General features: G+C 43.8%; 4 protein-coding genes across 4 annotated transcripts; 2 read left to right on the top strand and 2 right to left on the bottom strand.

Moving 5' to 3' along the window:
• Positions 1 to 127: 127 nt before the first annotated feature.
• LOC309564789 (histone H2A type 1-like) lies at positions 128 to 520 on the top strand (the record flags this gene model as incomplete). Its single annotated transcript, XM_082269471.1, has 1 exon — positions 128 to 520. The coding sequence occupies one exon, from the start codon at positions 128 to 130 to the stop codon at positions 518 to 520; it is 393 nt and encodes a 130-aa protein (XP_082125597.1).
• Positions 521 to 1,924: 1,404 nt separating this feature from the next.
• Positions 1,925 to 2,236, bottom strand: LOC309564834 (histone H4; the record flags this gene model as incomplete). Its single annotated transcript, XM_082269517.1, has 1 exon — positions 1,925 to 2,236. The coding sequence occupies one exon, from the start codon at positions 2,234 to 2,236 to the stop codon at positions 1,925 to 1,927; it is 312 nt and encodes a 103-aa protein (XP_082125643.1).
• A 2,952-nt stretch (positions 2,237 to 5,188) lies between these two features.
• Positions 5,189 to 5,604, top strand: LOC309564758 (histone H3.2; the record flags this gene model as incomplete). The annotated part of the gene is made up of 1 exon (XM_082269440.1): positions 5,189 to 5,604. The coding sequence occupies exon 1, from the start codon at positions 5,194 to 5,196 to the stop codon at positions 5,602 to 5,604; it is 411 nt and encodes a 136-aa protein (XP_082125566.1). The 5' UTR covers positions 5,189 to 5,193.
• A 2,097-nt stretch (positions 5,605 to 7,701) lies between these two features.
• On the bottom strand, positions 7,702 to 8,346 carry LOC309564744 (histone H1B-like; the record flags this gene model as incomplete). Its single annotated transcript, XM_082269427.1, has 1 exon — positions 7,702 to 8,346. The coding sequence occupies one exon, from the start codon at positions 8,344 to 8,346 to the stop codon at positions 7,702 to 7,704; it is 645 nt and encodes a 214-aa protein (XP_082125553.1).
• Between the last annotated feature and the right edge of the window lie 8,826 nt (positions 8,347 to 17,172).

The raw sequence follows: 17,172 nt of genomic DNA, 5'->3' as shown, positions 1-17,172 counted from the left end.
AGAGAGCATTGGCTGGCTTCAAACGTGGCCAATCATAGAGCGAGACGTCATATCATTCAAAGTATAACAGGAAAGGGAGCGGCTGCAGCCATTCATATCTCTTTGAGAACTCCAATATCACAGAGACATGTCTGGCCGCGGCAAACAAGGAGGAAAGGTTCGGGCTAAGGCCAAGACCCGATCATCCCGGGCTGGTCTGCAGTTCCCAGTCGGTCGTGTTCACCGTCTGCTCAGGAAGGGTAACTATGCCGAGCGGGTTGGGGCCGGAGCTCCCGTTTATCTGGCCGCCGTCCTCGAGTATCTCACCGCTGAGATCCTCGAGCTGGCCGGTAACGCCGCCCGCGACAACAAGAAAACCCGCATCATCCCCCGACACCTCCAGCTGGCAGTCCGCAACGACGAGGAGCTCAACAAGCTGCTCGGGGGCGTCACCATCGCCCAGGGAGGAGTCCTACCCAACATCCAGGCCGTGCTGCTGCCCAAGAAGACCGAGAGCCACAAGGCCGCCAAGACCAAGTAATCCCCACCGGTTCATCCACGTCACCCAACACAACGGCTCTTTTAAGAGCCACCCACCCATCCATACATAGAGCTGCATACATCTACATTGTTATTCGGAGATCTAATTGTAACAATGAAAGATTGCATTTATTTTCCAGGTAGGAAATAAAATACTTACTATGACTAGAAGGTGTGATTCCCCATGGGGGGGAACAATGTCTTAGGATGACACGTGGCAGTAATAAGAAATGATGATAGATGTTTATATTGGAACGCTTTCAGTGTCCCTTTTTATAGAGCAATGTCCTCTCATTACAGGGACTCCTCTTCATTCTCCTCCATCCTTTACTTCAAATCATTCTAGAAATAACAATCCCCCCCCCCCCTCCTTCACTCTCACCGCAACACAAATATACATTGTCATGTCATCTCTCATGGAATCTCACAGTTCTGATTGCTGCAATCTTCATGTTTCCCGCCACAATTCTCTTTACACTTCCCATCTACCATCACGATGAAACAGCAGCTTCTATTGTGGAACATTCATCAACGGTCCCTTTATTTCACAACGATAATCCATACATTGATAAACGTCCGTTTTGTTTGATACTTCAGAGTCCGCCCTGCTGTAGAGATGATTAGAAAGTCACTGAACACGTGACCTCTACTCTGAGAAAGGAGAGGGAGCGCACACTTTCTTTGTACTCATAGGAAAGACATTAGTGGCTGGCTGTGGGATCTCCCACAACTCTGATTGGCCAATATTTCAAATTTCACCCGCCTGAATTGTGTAAATCGTTACACAAAAATCCATTTCTTTTATACCGCCAAATCCGACCCTGAATACTGAGATCAGCAGAGGAGAACTTTGATTGGAAAAACATCAACACTTTAATTTCAATCAGATTAGAGAGGGGTGACCGGATTATTACTGACCAAAAAATGTCCTTTATTGCAATTGCTCGGAATCCACCGCTATACACAGAACACGACAGTCACATGACTTCTACCTTTCTTTATGATGAGAAAATAGAGTAATGATCATCTAGAAATGTCACTGAGCGATATTTATTGTCCCCTTATCCCACCCCGAATTTTTCTATAAAGAAATGTGAGGTGACTGGAAATAATGCCTAAGAAAGGGGTTTATCGGTGTCTCAACAAGCTAGCTGAAAAATAATAAAGTGATCTAACGATATTGTAAGCGGAGAGAATATAAACACTAGATCGCTTCGATCTGTTGTATTCCAAGTAAAATAAAGTTGTACAATCGGATTAATATGTGTTTAGCTAAAAAGCTTTCATTCCGACGTGATAAAAGTTGATCTAAGAGAAATAAATGGTTACAGCTCTTTGTAGGAGAAGGTGGGTGGCCCTGAGAAGGACCTTTGTTGGGGTGAAGTGGGTCGGTGGATGTTGGGGTTTAGCCTCCGAATCCGTAGAGAGTGCGGCCCTGGCGTTTGAGCGCATAGACGACATCCATGGCGGTGACGGTCTTCCTCTTGGCGTGCTCGGTGTAGGTGACGGCATCGCGGATGACATTCTCTAGGAAGACTTTGAGCACTCCGCGGGTCTCCTCATAGATGAGACCGGAGATGCGCTTGACACCCCCTCTGCGGGCCAAACGTCGGATGGCGGGTTTGGTGATGCCCTGGATGTTGTCCCGGAGCACCTTCCTGTGGCGCTTAGCGCCTCCTTTCCCCAGACCCTTTCCTCCTTTACCGCGACCAGACATCTCCAAGCTCTTCGTGTATCAGACGAATGTGAAGTAAAAGCACCCAGCCTCGCTTTATATGCAGCATATGCGGACCTGATGGAGAATAAGGGGGAGGGGTTGGAGGAGGGCGCGTCCAGACGTCACAATAAGTCCGCCTCTCTGTGCTCTCAATCATCCAATCCTCAGCAGTTCCGTGATTTGAATTTCCCGCTCGATGATGCTCTTTGTTCAATAGAAAGAACAACATTTCACTCCTTTTGGGTGACCATTGGATGTTACCTGATCATCATTACTGGTGAGGTCATGTCTCTGACGTCACCCAGGATCCTCCAAATAAATGTCCTCACTACATACTCAGACATCGGAATATTCACATTCAGTGAATAAAATATAATAGTATCCTAATATAAAAAAAGAATATATAAAATAATATATTATGAAGTACATAGAAATCGCAAAAATACCATAAAATGCAGCATTTGTAACACCCCCACCCCACCCAAAACGAGACATAATACCTCCCAGCTTTTAGTAGAGTGCAGATCTCCTAGATAAATGACCCCAACCGGAAAAAAGAAAGAAGAATACCAGAGATGTGAGCGCACTCAAATGTCCATACAACTGCCCTCCCCCTTTTTTTTCTATCAATATGGAAACTAAAATTCTTCTAGCCACCCCAACATTTAGCCAATTGTCTTATGAAGAATTATCAGTTTTCCAATATTTTCTAGAAATCCATTTCCTTCCCAATAATTATCACAAACGTTTAGCCGACTTTTTATTACATATTTTGACCAGAGAAGACTTCATAGACCATTAACGCTTCCTGCATATAAAGTTCTCCCCTCAATCCATCCTCCTGTTTATAACAGATGTTCTAACACCTTCCACTGGTGACCTTCCTATCCAGATTACTATATAAAGTCCCCACAATGAACGCTCGGCTCTGGGTTCCTTCAGGTCATACACTGCACGGATAGATTGTGACATCTAGAACCCTTTGCTGATCTCTCACAAGTCATGTTCCCCCAGAGTCCTGGAACAGATGAGATGTCACACAATGTATTATGTCTCCAGAATCCCGGATCTCTCATCATCTTCTATTAGAATGGGATAGGACCCTGCACAGCTGCTGCACATAACCAGAGGGGTACAAACCAATTCCATCCCTCAGTGCTCATACACCAACCAATCTCACCACATCATTGCACTGTATCAGTTAATGTGTTATTCTGCAGCAATACACCCTGGATCAAACATGCCCCATTCTCAGCAATCAGATCTTTTAGCCTACTTGTTTAATTAGAGGTGTACCACTGTATAGACAAATTGATCATTCATTACAGATCGATCTTAGATCCACATAAGATGACAGATAGATAGATAGATAGATAGATAGATAGATAGATAGATAGATAGATAGATAGATAGATAGATAGATAGATAGATAGATAGATAGATAGATAGATAGATAGATAGACCGAAAATCTATCTATCTATGTGTGAAAGGTGCAGTAGCGGCACACCTATTATAATTATTACACAGGGATTTGATTGAAAGGGGAATTCAGCAATAGGTGTTAGGATTTAATACTGATCCACATGGGACATCTAGAAATAATGATCGCACCGAGCGATCCCTCATCTGCCGACTTCTAAAGGTTTTATCTGACACAAAAAAAAACATGCAAAATAATCCGATAAATTTTGCAGTCTGGATGCCATTTCCTCAGATCTTCAGCTATGAATTGTAATTCTGTTATCAAACTGCACACACTAATCCGTTTTATTCTGTTCCTATGGATTCGGAAAGGAAGCCATGAAATTACATTGTATCTCTTCACAGATCCCCGCACGGAAGTCATTCCTCTTTTTACCAGCAGGTGTCAGTGTTTCTCCTCCATAGAGAATACATTGGAGCAGTTTAGTTCAATTTCATTCAAATGGATCTGATAGAAAACTTCCTGAGCGCTGATCCATCTGGAAACAATGACACCGACTGATCCCAGATCTGCCCGGAGCAGGGAGGGCAATGCTGGGGGGACGATTCATTGTCTGCTCAGAGATCTGTCCCTCCATGTTAGTACAGAATTGTGCTGGATGGAAGAAGCTGTGCAAGTCAACTTTCTACTTGTTATTCACTAAGAACGGAATAATCAGATCAGTGAGATCGGAGGAGGATTTTCTGTCATCTCATTTACTGTATTATGGAGAAAAACTGTCCAATCTCAGATCTTCTAATTCTTACACCGATTAGGAATCTCCGATCTTTTTTATTTTATATCATATTTCTGATGAATATTTTCTCATTTGGCAGGAAGGAAAACTGATAGAAAGGATCCTCAGCCATTCAATACTCCGAAGAGAATTTCATTTACTTTGTAACTAGAAACCAGCAACATGTTTACAATGTTTCTAAGAGGGGACAGATCTGCTTCTTCAGACATGAAATATTTGTGTTATTGATTCATTGTACATATCTGGCAGTGCCATGATTTCTACCAGTCATTTCACTTTTTTCTTATTCTAGTTTTAATATGAGGAAATCTATAACTGCTACATGTCTGATAGAGGTCAGTTCCATGATCCTACACAGATCTGATAATGAAACATGGAATCCTTTATTTCCCATCATATAGAAAGGTAGAGATCTACCGCCAGTCCATTCTCACAGTCTATAATTCCTAAATCTATAAAGATATGTATGATGAATGTTTTCTCTTTTTGAGAATAGAGATCGCTTGTATGATGTAAAGTAACTCCCCTCCCCCATCCCACACAAAGATGGTGACTCTACTTACAAAGATAACGTGCAGATTTTGGCGGGCATTTTAAAAATGCCGCTTTTTTTAAGAAAACCAATCATTGAAAGGCGTGTGAGTTACTTGTCCAATCGGAAGGCAGTGCTGTGTATAAATGGCTCCGCAGAGCGGCAATGCCTCACATTCACTGTTCCAGCAGAGAGTTGAGTAAAGATGGCGAGAACCAAGCAGACCGCCCGGAAGTCCACCGGAGGGAAAGCTCCCCGCAAGCAGCTGGCCACCAAAGCCGCCCGCAAGAGCGCCCCGGCCACCGGCGGAGTCAAGAAGCCTCACCGCTACAGGCCCGGCACCGTGGCTCTCCGAGAGATCCGCCGCTACCAGAAATCCACCGAGCTGCTCATCCGCAAGCTGCCCTTCCAGCGCCTCGTCCGAGAGATCGCCCAGGACTTCAAGACCGACCTGCGCTTCCAGAGCTCCGCCGTCATGGCTCTGCAAGAGGCTTCAGAGGCTTATCTCGTCGGACTCTTCGAGGACACCAACCTCTGCGCCATCCACGCCAAGAGAGTCACCATCATGCCCAAAGACATACAGCTGGCACGCCGCATCCGCGGAGAGAGGGCATAGAAGGGGAGGGCACCACCACTCCTACTACTACTCCCATCATCCCAACACAAAGGCTCTTTTCAGAGCCACCACATCCTCCTATATACAGAGCTCTATATATATATACTACCTCATCACACCGACTACATGCTGGAAAATACCGGCTACTACATTCCTATACATTCCCCGGGATCACCTTCACCACATCTTTCTTTTCTCTCCCTTCTCTGCGCTCCGAAGCTCAGTGTGGAAGTAAAGCTCACCTCTAATATAATTACACAGAAAACATTCCCATTTCTCATCTAGAAGGGACATCCTTTCTCTTGCCGATTTATTGTAATAAATACAATGGAACTCATCTGTAACACAATTCACACTTCCTCTATATCTTCCCTAATAGATACAATGTTACAATATTTAACGGTAAAACACACTTTCCTAGGAACAGATTAAACAATCTTTGTCTCTTTGGTTCCCATTCTCTCAGGAGACACATAGTTGCATTTTCTAGAAACGTAATTATTTCTTATTTCAAACAATGGAATCGATTTCGAGTCATTAGGAATCGTGCTTAGAGAGCTGATGACCAATCAGCCCATTTAATTTGTGGGGGGAGGGGGGTAAACCTTACACAGTCCACATGGAGATGTCACTATGGGGATCAGGAGGGATTTTTCCTCTATCTCCCCACCCCCCATACTAGAACTGTGTCATCACAGGAGATCACACACGGACACATTACAGGGAAGAATACATCCGGGATTGGAGAGGAAAACAATTCATCTGTATGGAGATTCATTTTCCTGCCCATCCCTCACTCAGCACTATTGTGTACGGATATGAGGATAGGGGGGGGGGGGGGGTTACGAGCAGTAGTTTCTCTTTACTTATTATCGCACGACGCCCATGTTGGGGGTTCCACTGTTACTGCAAATATTTTAAACCATTAAAATATTGGCAGGCAATTGAATATAAATTATATATATCAGCCAATAGGAGCTTTTAGGTAATCATACAGATTTATCTTCTCAAAAAGTTATAACATTCTCAACACAGGAGACTTCCTAATCATTGTAAGATGAGCGGAGGATGAGATCTCCCGATCATTAGAATGATTCTCCTTTAAACTTTTACATACTAAAACAAGTGAATGATCTAGAAGAGGAAATATTGATCAGCGCCCATCTCTGATGTCTGTGTGCTATTAGATGTGTAGAAGAGATGCGGAGCACTGTGTGCCGTGGGTGTAGGTAGGTATGTGTGGCTCTGTTAGGAGGAGGTGGGTGTAGGTAGGTATGTGTGGCTCTGTTAGGAGGAGGTGAGTGTAGGTAGGTATGTGTGGCTCTGTTAGGATGAGGTGAGTGTAGGTAGGTATGTGTGGCTCTGTTAGGAGGAGGTGGGTGTAGGTAGGTATGTGTGGCTCAGTTAGGAGGAGGTGGGTGTAGGTAGGTATGTGTGGCTCAGTTAGGAGGAGGTGGGTGTAGGTAGGTATGTGTAGCTCTGTTAGGAGGAGGTGGGTGTAGGCAGGTATGTGTAGCTCTGTTAGGAGGAGGTGGGTGTAGGTAGGTATGTGTGGCTCTGTTAGGAGGAGGTGGGTGTAGGTAGGTATGTGTGGCTCAGTTAGGAGGAGGTGGGTGTAGGTAGGTATGTGTGGCTCTGTTAGGATGAGGTGGGTGTAGGTAGGTATGTGTGGCTCTGTTAGGAGGAGGTGGGTGTAGGTAGGTATGTGTGGCTCTGTTAGGAGGAGGTGGGTGTAGGTAGGTATGTGTAGCTCTGTTAGGAGGAGGTGGGTGTAGGTAGGTGTGGCTCTGTTAGGAGGAGGTGGGTGTAGGCAGGTATGTGTGGCTCTGTTAGGAGGAGGTGGGTGTAGGTAGGTATGTGTGGCTCTGTTAGGAGGAGGTGGGTGTAGGTAGGTATGTGTGGCTCTGTTAGGAGGAGGTGGGTGTAGGTAGGTATGTGTGGCTCTGTTAGGAGGAGGTGGGTGTAGGTAGGTATGTGTGGCTCTGTTAGGAGGAGGTGGGTGTAGGTAGGTAGGTGTGGCTCTGTTAGGAGGAGGTGGGTGGCTCTGAGAAGAGCCTTTGGGGGGTGTAGATAAAGGAGGCCTCCGGCTGCTTGTATTTATTTCTTCTTCGGAGCGGCCTTCTTGGGCTTGGCTGCTGCCTTGGGTTTGGCCGCCTTCTTAGCCGGACTCTTGGCGGCTTTTTTGGGCTTGGGTGCAGCTTTGGGCTTCTTGGGGCTCTTTGTCACCTTCTTGGCAGCTGCAGCCTTTGCCGGTTTCTTGGGGCTCTTGGCCGACTTCTTGGGGGATTTTACTGCCTTCTTGGGGGACTTGGCCGCCGGTTTCTTAGGGGACTTGGCTGGCTTTTTGGCCGCAGCTGATGGCTTCTTTTTGGGGGCTTTCTTGGCCTTGTCGCCCTCTTGCTGCTTCTTGTTGATCTTGAAGGATCCAGAGGCTCCATGTCCTTTCACCTGGACGAGGCTCCCCTTAGTCACCAGCGCCCTGATGGCGACCTTGAGGCGGTTGTTGTTCTTCTCCACATCGTATCCTGAGGCGGCCAGGAGCTTCTTGAGGGCGGCCAGGGAGACCCCGCTGCGCTCTTTGGAAGCGGCCACGGCTGTGACGATGAGATCGGACACACTGGGACCGGACGGCTTCTTGCTGCCTTTCTTCCCTCCTCCGGCTGCCGCCTTCTTAGTCGCCTTCTTCTTGGCGGCGGGCTCCGCTGGAGGAGCGGCGGCTGGGGCGCTCTCAGTCTCAGACATGATTCTAGAAAGTCTATTGGACAGATAAACTTCCCCACTCACCTCTTCTGGGATTATATAGTTAAACGTCCTGCACTGCTATTGGTCGGTACACAACAATCCTCCTGCTCTGCTATTGGTTACACATCAGACACGCCCACTCAGTATCATGGAGTAGTTGGAGAATCTTCTCTCTCTTGTTGTGTTTCCCCAGTAGATAGAAAACCGACTTTTATGTGAAATAGAACGCTGTCCGATCTTCATCGGGGACCCGATCTGCTCACTGGACTGTCACTTATCGGGGGTCACTTACAGCTGCCAGGAGCTGCTGAGGAGGCTGAACACAGAGGCTGCAAACACCTCCATCCTCCTGAGTGTGTGTCCCATTCTTCCTTCTATCTTCTTTTCTACACAAATTCTACACAGAAAACAATCTTCTCACATCTCCCTCTAGAATGATCTTCACATTAGATGAGTAAAGAGTGACCACCAGGAAACATTTCCCTCTAATACAGAACTCTGCTCATTTATAGCTGAGTAGAAGGAGCCTGGAAGAAAAACATCAGCCGGTGACATGAGATCCTTGTGTGATGTGATGGGAGAGATTGTTATACATACAAATGTCTCAGCTGATTACACAATGTCATGTTTAATATACAATGTATCATTATCTGCTCACCATGATAAACATGTTTTTATACAAATACTCTGAGTATGTTTATTGTCACATATTGCTGCAAATCTATACTGGCGGCTACTCAGGTATAATGTCATATAGAGGTAAAGAAGTCACTCTGGAAGACCTCGCCTCTATTAAAATGTAATCTGCCCCCCTCCATTCCAAGCACCGCTCTTCTAGTGTTAATCAATTCCGGCTAATCCGGAAAATATACAGCGCCAAGAAAAAAGCTTTCCATGATCCTAATCACATCAAAAGTCCATGTATCTCATAATTCAACAAATTTCCAAATTTACAGTGAAAGGAGGAAAATAGTCAAATACGATATATTTATCGAAGCATCACAAACGTGTCACCCACATCTCTGTACAAAGAGCCGGACATATGCAGTTTTTATTCCTATTCTTCAAAAAGGATATATTTTATCAATGTGATAAATTGTATTATTACTGTCAGATGAAGTGCACTCTAAAGGCAAACACTTTGTCTTCTTATCGCACTCAGACTTGTAATGCAGGTGAATAGTAATGAGGGGAAATGTGATCACAGGACATCATTCTCTCATCTCTTTTCATTCCAATCTTTCTATGCTGATCGTCTACTCCCCGCTAAACTCATCCAACCAAAACCATGCACACCTACATAGAGCTCCAATGTCAGAACACATTGTACTCCATATTTCCAGAAATTATTTCCCCTCTTGGCTATTAATAGACCACGTCTATGATGGCTCCTAGTTGCTATATTTAAATCTCCCGCCATAATTCTACTGGCCGTTAGGAAGATTCAGCCGCATTATACCGCTAAATCCGACATTGTAGAAGTTCTATTCATAAATCTGTTCATCTTCCTCCAAATGACATCACTTGTGTCGGTTTTCAGCTTCCAAATATTTCCTCCAAAGCGGTAAAATCCTCGAAGATTCCTTCCACAAGCCCGCCAAGTAAACCCAATCAATTATTTTCTATTACCAAACCCAATGGATCTTCTCAGAGCCACCCACTTCTATCTAAGAAGGAGCCGGACATGCATGTTTGGGAGATCTGATTGTATAATTAGACACCGAAGATTGTGATCCGGGTGGGGGCAATGTGTTATAATGACACCTGTCTGTCCTAACAGCAATTATGAGTCTCTATGATTTTATTGTCTAATATAACACATTGAATTGATGTGAATTTAGATAAGCAGATGATCTCCTTATAGGGACTGGTTTCCATTGTCCTCCATCCTTTGGATTAGACACATTGCTAGGATATGGGACCCAAATCCAGGTTCAGGATTCAGAGTAAAGCTGGATACACACTATCCAACTTTTGTGGTTAGATTTCCTTCAGATTCACCTTTTCTATGTAGTGCAAGGGCCTGCCAGATTGCATACAAATTGAAAGTGTATAGGTATGACCTCATATTATATGGTTTTGGTAAGTCTGAAGGAAAAAAGTCTTCAGAAAATCTTATAGTGTGTATGGCCCTTTAGACGCTGTGCATGCAGATCTTAATTTATATATATATAATTGTCATTGCAGGTGAGAAGGAAATAGTGAGAGAGGGTCGGAAAGCATTGGATCAGATTCCTCTTTCTGCATTTTGATGAAAATGCATCCAATCAATGGGAGGAAAGGAGAGTAAGAGTATCCAGGAGACACCTTCATACCTCAGAAAGGGACTTTGCCACCTCTCCCTCGTCCTCCTGCACAGTGCTGGATGGAGGGCCCAGTCTGGATCCTCACTGCAAATGGCTTCTGAAAAGATAAGTGTGCCTTTATTTGCAGGTTAAGGAAATCTTAACCAACGGAAATCTGCTGCCATTCTAAACACTGGCCACATACTATGCAATCTTTTTTAAAAATCGTCGGTTAGCTATAAAGTGCCTTTTAGTTTTGTACTAAAGAAAAATGTACAATCGGATCTTTTAGTGTATGTTCAGCTAAAAAGAACCTTCTTTCTCCACAAATTTGTTCTAAAATTGCTAGAAACTCACATAACTCCGGTAGCAATGTATAAATATCAACATAGACAGCCCTTTGTATGAGAAGGTGGGTGGCCCTGAGAAGGACCTTTGTTGGGGTGAAGTGGGTAGGTGTTGGCGTTTATCCTCCGAATCACCAGATATTATTGTCAAAAACGATGTCATATTTATAGAATATTACTCTAAAAAAGAAATTATATATACGAATAACACCTCTTCCCTGATTAAACCTGAGCGGACCTGATAGGAGACTAATCAAAAGGGGCGTGGCCACAACATATTCGTATTCTGTAGAGAATTTTACGTTCTTAGAACCTTGTAACATTTGGCGGATTGTGTGATACAAAGAGGAAACCGATCTGGTTCTTAAGGCATGAAATAGTTTCTTTATTCATTCATTGTACATATTTATGTGTCATGGTTACTACCAGACATTTCTTGTTATACATATTCTGCTTGTGATATGAGGACAATCTTTCACTGATAAATGTCTGAAAGAGACATAAATTGATGATCAGATCTGTATGTGATGATTTCCCCATCATATATAGAAAAGTAGAGATCTATAATAGAATACATTTCTCTATCATGCTGTGTGTGTAGCAGTGGTGAGATCCTGGATTCTGAGAACATATTGAAGTGTTTTCTCATGGTTTAGTAACAGAGAATCCTTCTGTACGAATGGCATTGGAGTAATAATGGGATTTAGCCGATAAATGTCTCATCTGATGATCTCCTCCGTGTCGGATTTGGCGGTATAAAAGGGCTGAATATTTCTATGTAACGATCTACACAATTCTGGCGGGCAAATTTGAAAACTGCTATTGGAAATCTGAGCCAATCACAGCTGTGGGCGTCTCCTTCATCAGCCAGTAATAATGTCTTCTTATGAGGAATCCAAAGAAATGTATTGTGAGATCTCTCTGTTCTCAGCCCAGAAAATACTTGTTCTGTAGACTTTCCATTGATCTCTATAGCAGGGCGGATTCTGTATTGTGAAATGAAACATCCTGAAATTATTATTTCCAACGTATTTCTTATTCTCGGTTCATGAATCCCCCTGAGTTGATCAATGTTCCCGGTAAGGTCGGCTGAGTGGATCGGAGATGACTGTAACGGTCTATGGAATTCCTGGGATCCATTTATAGGAAGGAATTGGAAAGTTGATCCAATCGCAGTTGTGGGAGATTCCTTCAGATAGGATTTTGTCTTCTGATGAGTGTGAAGGAGGTGATGAGATTTGTGTTCCTTTTCAGTTGGAAGGATTCTTGTTTGGAATGTATAGAATATGTAATCATCCATCAGAAGTAAAGGATGGAGAGCAATGAGGATCAGTCCCTGTAATGTTGTACAATAAGAAGATCCAATCCCATCCCCCAACAACAATGCTGATATATTGTAATGAAAAGAGATGAGAGATTTCCCCTCATTACTATTCACCTGTATTACAAGTCTGAGTGTGAATAAGAAGACAAAGTGTTTGCCTTTAGAGTGCCCTTTTCCTGACAGTAATAATACAATTTATCACATTAATAAAGAATGAGAGAAACATGTATTGTGGTCGTACTGTTTATTTTTTTTTGTTTTTTTATAAAAGAGAAGGAAAACTTTTCAATAAAATGATATTTGAAAAAAAAAGAATGAGACAAAAAAAAAAAACACATATGTGGGGCTCTTTGTATGGTTGGGTGGAAATACATTCTCCTAAAGACTCTTCTAAGCCGATATTTCTACTATCACAGCTCTCATCCCATCCCCATGCACTATAACATTCACTAACTTTCATTGTATGCACATTTGGTAATAATAAATATATTAAATCACTCATCACGATCAGAAAATGACATTCCTGCTAGGAAAAAAAAAAATAATAATGATGAACAAATGTGTAGACACACACTTAAAGGGGGTTGAAACAATCAGATTTTTTTTAATTTTTAAATGGTTTGATCCAATGATTTTTATGTATTTCCTTTGGAGCCGCATTTATTGTCTTTGTTCTACGATTACAGCGTAAAAAAAATAAATCATCCTGTTGCTGTTTGATGAAATGGCCGCACGGTGGCAGTGTTGTGTTGATCTTTTGTGCCAGTATTTCCCCTAAATACTGTAACTGTCCGATCAGAACAATATGGAGCTCAGTATTAGAATTGAGGTATGTTTGGGGGAATAAAAAAAAAAATAATTAAGTTTTTTTTTTTTTTTTTTTTTATGACATTTAAGTCATTTATTTTTATGGTACGTTTGTGATTTCTGCCTCTTTCACGCCTCAGCTGTGTCCTCTCCTCTGCAGGGCTCTGGATGCCTCCAGATTTTCTTCTAGTCGCATCCTGATTCTCTCTGGATTGTGGAGATCATCTCCACATTCTGACTGTATATATTCCTCTATTCTACTGCAAACACACCAAAGTGTTATACCCCGACTGACCACTAGGTGTCAGCACTGAGTGAACATTTATGCTGCACTCAGAAACATTGTTACAATTTTAAATCCCACAATCACCCACCTTACATTGTTACTTTATATGAAATCACAACCTGGAAAAGATACAAGAGTAGACTAGAGAATACCCCAGGAAGAATGAAGAACAAGAGGACACTTCTCTTTCTCCTAGGCAGTCTCTGTACACTAGAGCAGAAGATTATAACTGAAACAATCCATGTAAGAGAACACCACAAAGCCAGCAAATATAAGGGCCTTCTGGAGTAAAGAGAATCTGCATGTATTCACTGGGGCACAGAATTCTGGTCAGTACTCACAATGTTTTAGGGTCAGCGGTTGCCTCCTTCCAATTTTCAACGGGCACTCTTTAGTCAGGGAGAAACCAAGCTCACAATACTACAAGAGGATAGAGACAGGAAGGAGAGGAGTGAACAGAGTGGACACATCAATATGTGCCCCAAAGATGGGGCACTATTCATTTCACTAACACAAGTGATGGAGCACTATTCCTCTCACTAACACAAGTGATGGAGGGAGGCACTATTCCTTTCATTGATACCAATGATGGGACACTATTCCTCCTACTGATACCAATGATCGGACACTATTCCTCTCATTGATACCAATGATGGGGCATTATTCCTCCCATTGATGTCAATGATGGGGCACTATTCCTCACACTGATACCAATGATGGGGCACTATTCCTCCTGCTGAGACCAAGAATAGAGTACTATTCCTCCCACTGATGTCAATGATGGGGCACTATTCCTCCCACCGATAGCAATGATGGGACACTATTCCTCCTGCTGAGACCAAGAATAGAGTACTATTCCTCCCACTGATGCCAATGACGGGGCACTATTCCTTTCATTGATACCAATGATAGGACACTATTCCTCCCACTGATACCAATGATGGGGCACTATTGCTCTCATTGATACCAATGATGTGGCACTATTTCCTTCCACTCCACTGATACCAATGATGGGGCACTATTTCCCCCACTGATACCAATGATGGGACACTATTCCTCCCACTGATGCCAATGATGGGACACTATTCCTCCCACTGATACCAATGATGGGGCTCTATTCCTCCCACTGACAACAATGATGGGACACTATTCCTCCCACCTACACCAATGATGGGGCACTATTCCTCCAACTGATAAAAATAATGGGGCACTATTCCTGCCACTGATACCAATGATGGGGCACTATTTCTCCCACTAATACCAATGATGGGGTACTGTTCCTCCCACTAATACCAGTGATAGGGCAAGATTCTCCCCATGATAGCAATGATGGGGCACTATTCCTCCCACTGATGCCAATAACGTGGCACTATTCCTCTCACTAACAACAAGGATGGTTCGCTATTCCTCTCGCTGATGCCAATGATAGGAACACTATTCCTGCCCCTGATACCAACGATAGGACACTATTTCTCTCACTGTCAATACTAATGATGGGACACTATTCCTCCCACTGATGCCAATGATGGGGCACTAAACCTCCCACTCACACCAATGATGGAGTACTGTTCTTCTCTCTGATACCAGTGATGGCGCAATAGTCTCCCTCCTACATACTACAGATTCTATGTAATTTGATTTACTCCCATTGACCATCAAGCCTAAGGCAGTGTTTATTTTCAGAGTTGCCAGAGGATTTTCTACTCTTACTGGCCACAATCTAGCCATCTAAAGTCTGAAGGACTTTACATTAGATTACACCACATTGTACAACCCACTACCACCTAGCAGAAAGTACTAAACACAGTTTACCTGAGTACAGTTGTTGCACCTATGTCTGTGTAAACAGCCTGCTAGCACCCATAGATGGCACAAGCGATTACATTCCAGGACCAACAGGCAGGGTATAAAAGAATATTTTTAGAACCAGCAGATGGTATAGGAGGCCAGGCTCCACAACTAAGAAACACCTCATTGTGTACTTTTGGGCCCTTTCCTTACTTTCTTTAGCCCTTCACTTGTACTGCCATTGTTAGCCCTTCACTTGTAGTTTCATGTCAGGACTGCAAATGATAACAGCCAGTCTTAAGATGTAAAATAACAACAGAATACATGCGCAAAACTAGAAAGCTGTCACCAAGATCACCATGTGCTTGAGCTCCAGTCCACTTGAGTGTTAAACTTATTTTTAAATTACAAGAATTCCCAATTCCCAGATTTATTGATTATGAATGAATCATTCTGTTTATTTAGTTATTGTGTTAACTCTGACATCATTCTTCACTTTAAAACTCATAAATCTTATAGCAGAACTCATAAATGTCTGTTTGATGTCCTTGTTTCTGAGAAAGTATATAATGGGGTTGCATATATGTGGTACATAGGAGTATACACAAAGGACAAACACGCTAAAGTCTGCATTAAAAACCAGGTTGAACTCGTTGGCCAGGAACACAAACACCCCGGAAAACCGTCAGGCCCAGGGGCCTTGGTGGGATGTAATCCCTTAATCGCCTGTAGTACCTCCGATTCCGCGATCTGCTCATTCATGAGATCGACGTGGGACTGTAACAGCGAGGGCAGATTCAGGTCGGCAAAAAATGAGTCGGCTAGTCTCCGATCGTAGGTCGTTGGAGCCCGGTAAAGTTTGGAATAGAACCTTGTGAATTCAGATGTAAGCAGGGTAGGATTGCGAGAGAGGACCCCCTGTCCGCAACCGTAACCTGGGTAGGGCAGCCATAAAGGGGCGAGGGGCCAGCTTCCGCGCCAATAGAGTGGTAGGCCTATCTCCCATAGTATAGTATCTATGACGGGACCACCGAAGGTACTTCTCCGCTTGGGTCGTGAGAATCAAATTCAGCGCCAGCCTGGCCACATCAATTTTGTGTCTAATATCTACGTGGGGGTGTGTCCGTTGCTCAAGGAGTAGTGCACTCAGTGTTTGCTCTTGCGCTCTTATTGTGCTCTCCCGGGTACGTTTTAGTCTAGCCGCTATCCGAATCAATTTACCGCGAATAGTAGCCTTATGGACCGCCCAGGTAATGGTTGGGGACGTATCACCCGGCCTATTTTCCTGGAAAAACTGTTTAATATCTAGTTCAATTTCCCCCAGGACCCCAGGGTCATTAAGTAAAGCCGCGTTAAGCCGCCACGGAGAAGGACCCTGAGTGGACCACAAAGCCGAAAACGGCACTAATACCGGTGAATGATCGGACCAAGAAGTCGCCAGAATCTGTGCAGAGCACACGCATGAGGCAAGGGCAGAGCTGGCAAACACGTGATCTATGCGAGAGTAGGTACCATGGACATGAGAAAAATGTGTGTAGTCTCTCTGAGTCGGTTTATATTCCCTCCACAGGTCCAGCAAATCCCAGTCGTGAAGAAGTCGGGCCAATTTGGAACCGCTCTTCGGTGCATGTCTATACCTGGGCACGCCCCGGACGGACTTGTCCAGTGTATTCTCTAGAGGGAGGTTGCTATTCCCCCCTAGGATCACCCTGCCCTGCACTTTGGGAAGCAACGTGAGCAGAATATCCTGAAAAAATGCTATCTGACCTGTGTTAGGGGTATAATAAGAGACACAAGAGACCAGTTGATCATGAACAAGGCCCACCACCATGAGGTACCGACCCTCTCTATCCCCAACCACCGTGACCGGAGTAAATTGGACCCCACGAGAAAAACAGATAGCTACTCCCCGCTTCTTGTCCTGACCCGAGGATAGATAAAATTGGGGATAATGAGCCGAGAGGTATTTAGGCGCAGAAGTTTTAGAAA

This window comes from Pelophylax lessonae (genome assembly GCF_965119305.1).
Source record: "Pelophylax lessonae genome assembly, chromosome: 9".
Taxonomy (NCBI): Eukaryota; Metazoa; Chordata; class Amphibia; order Anura; family Ranidae; genus Pelophylax; species Pelophylax lessonae.
This window is presented reverse-complemented; position numbering and strand designations above follow the sequence as displayed.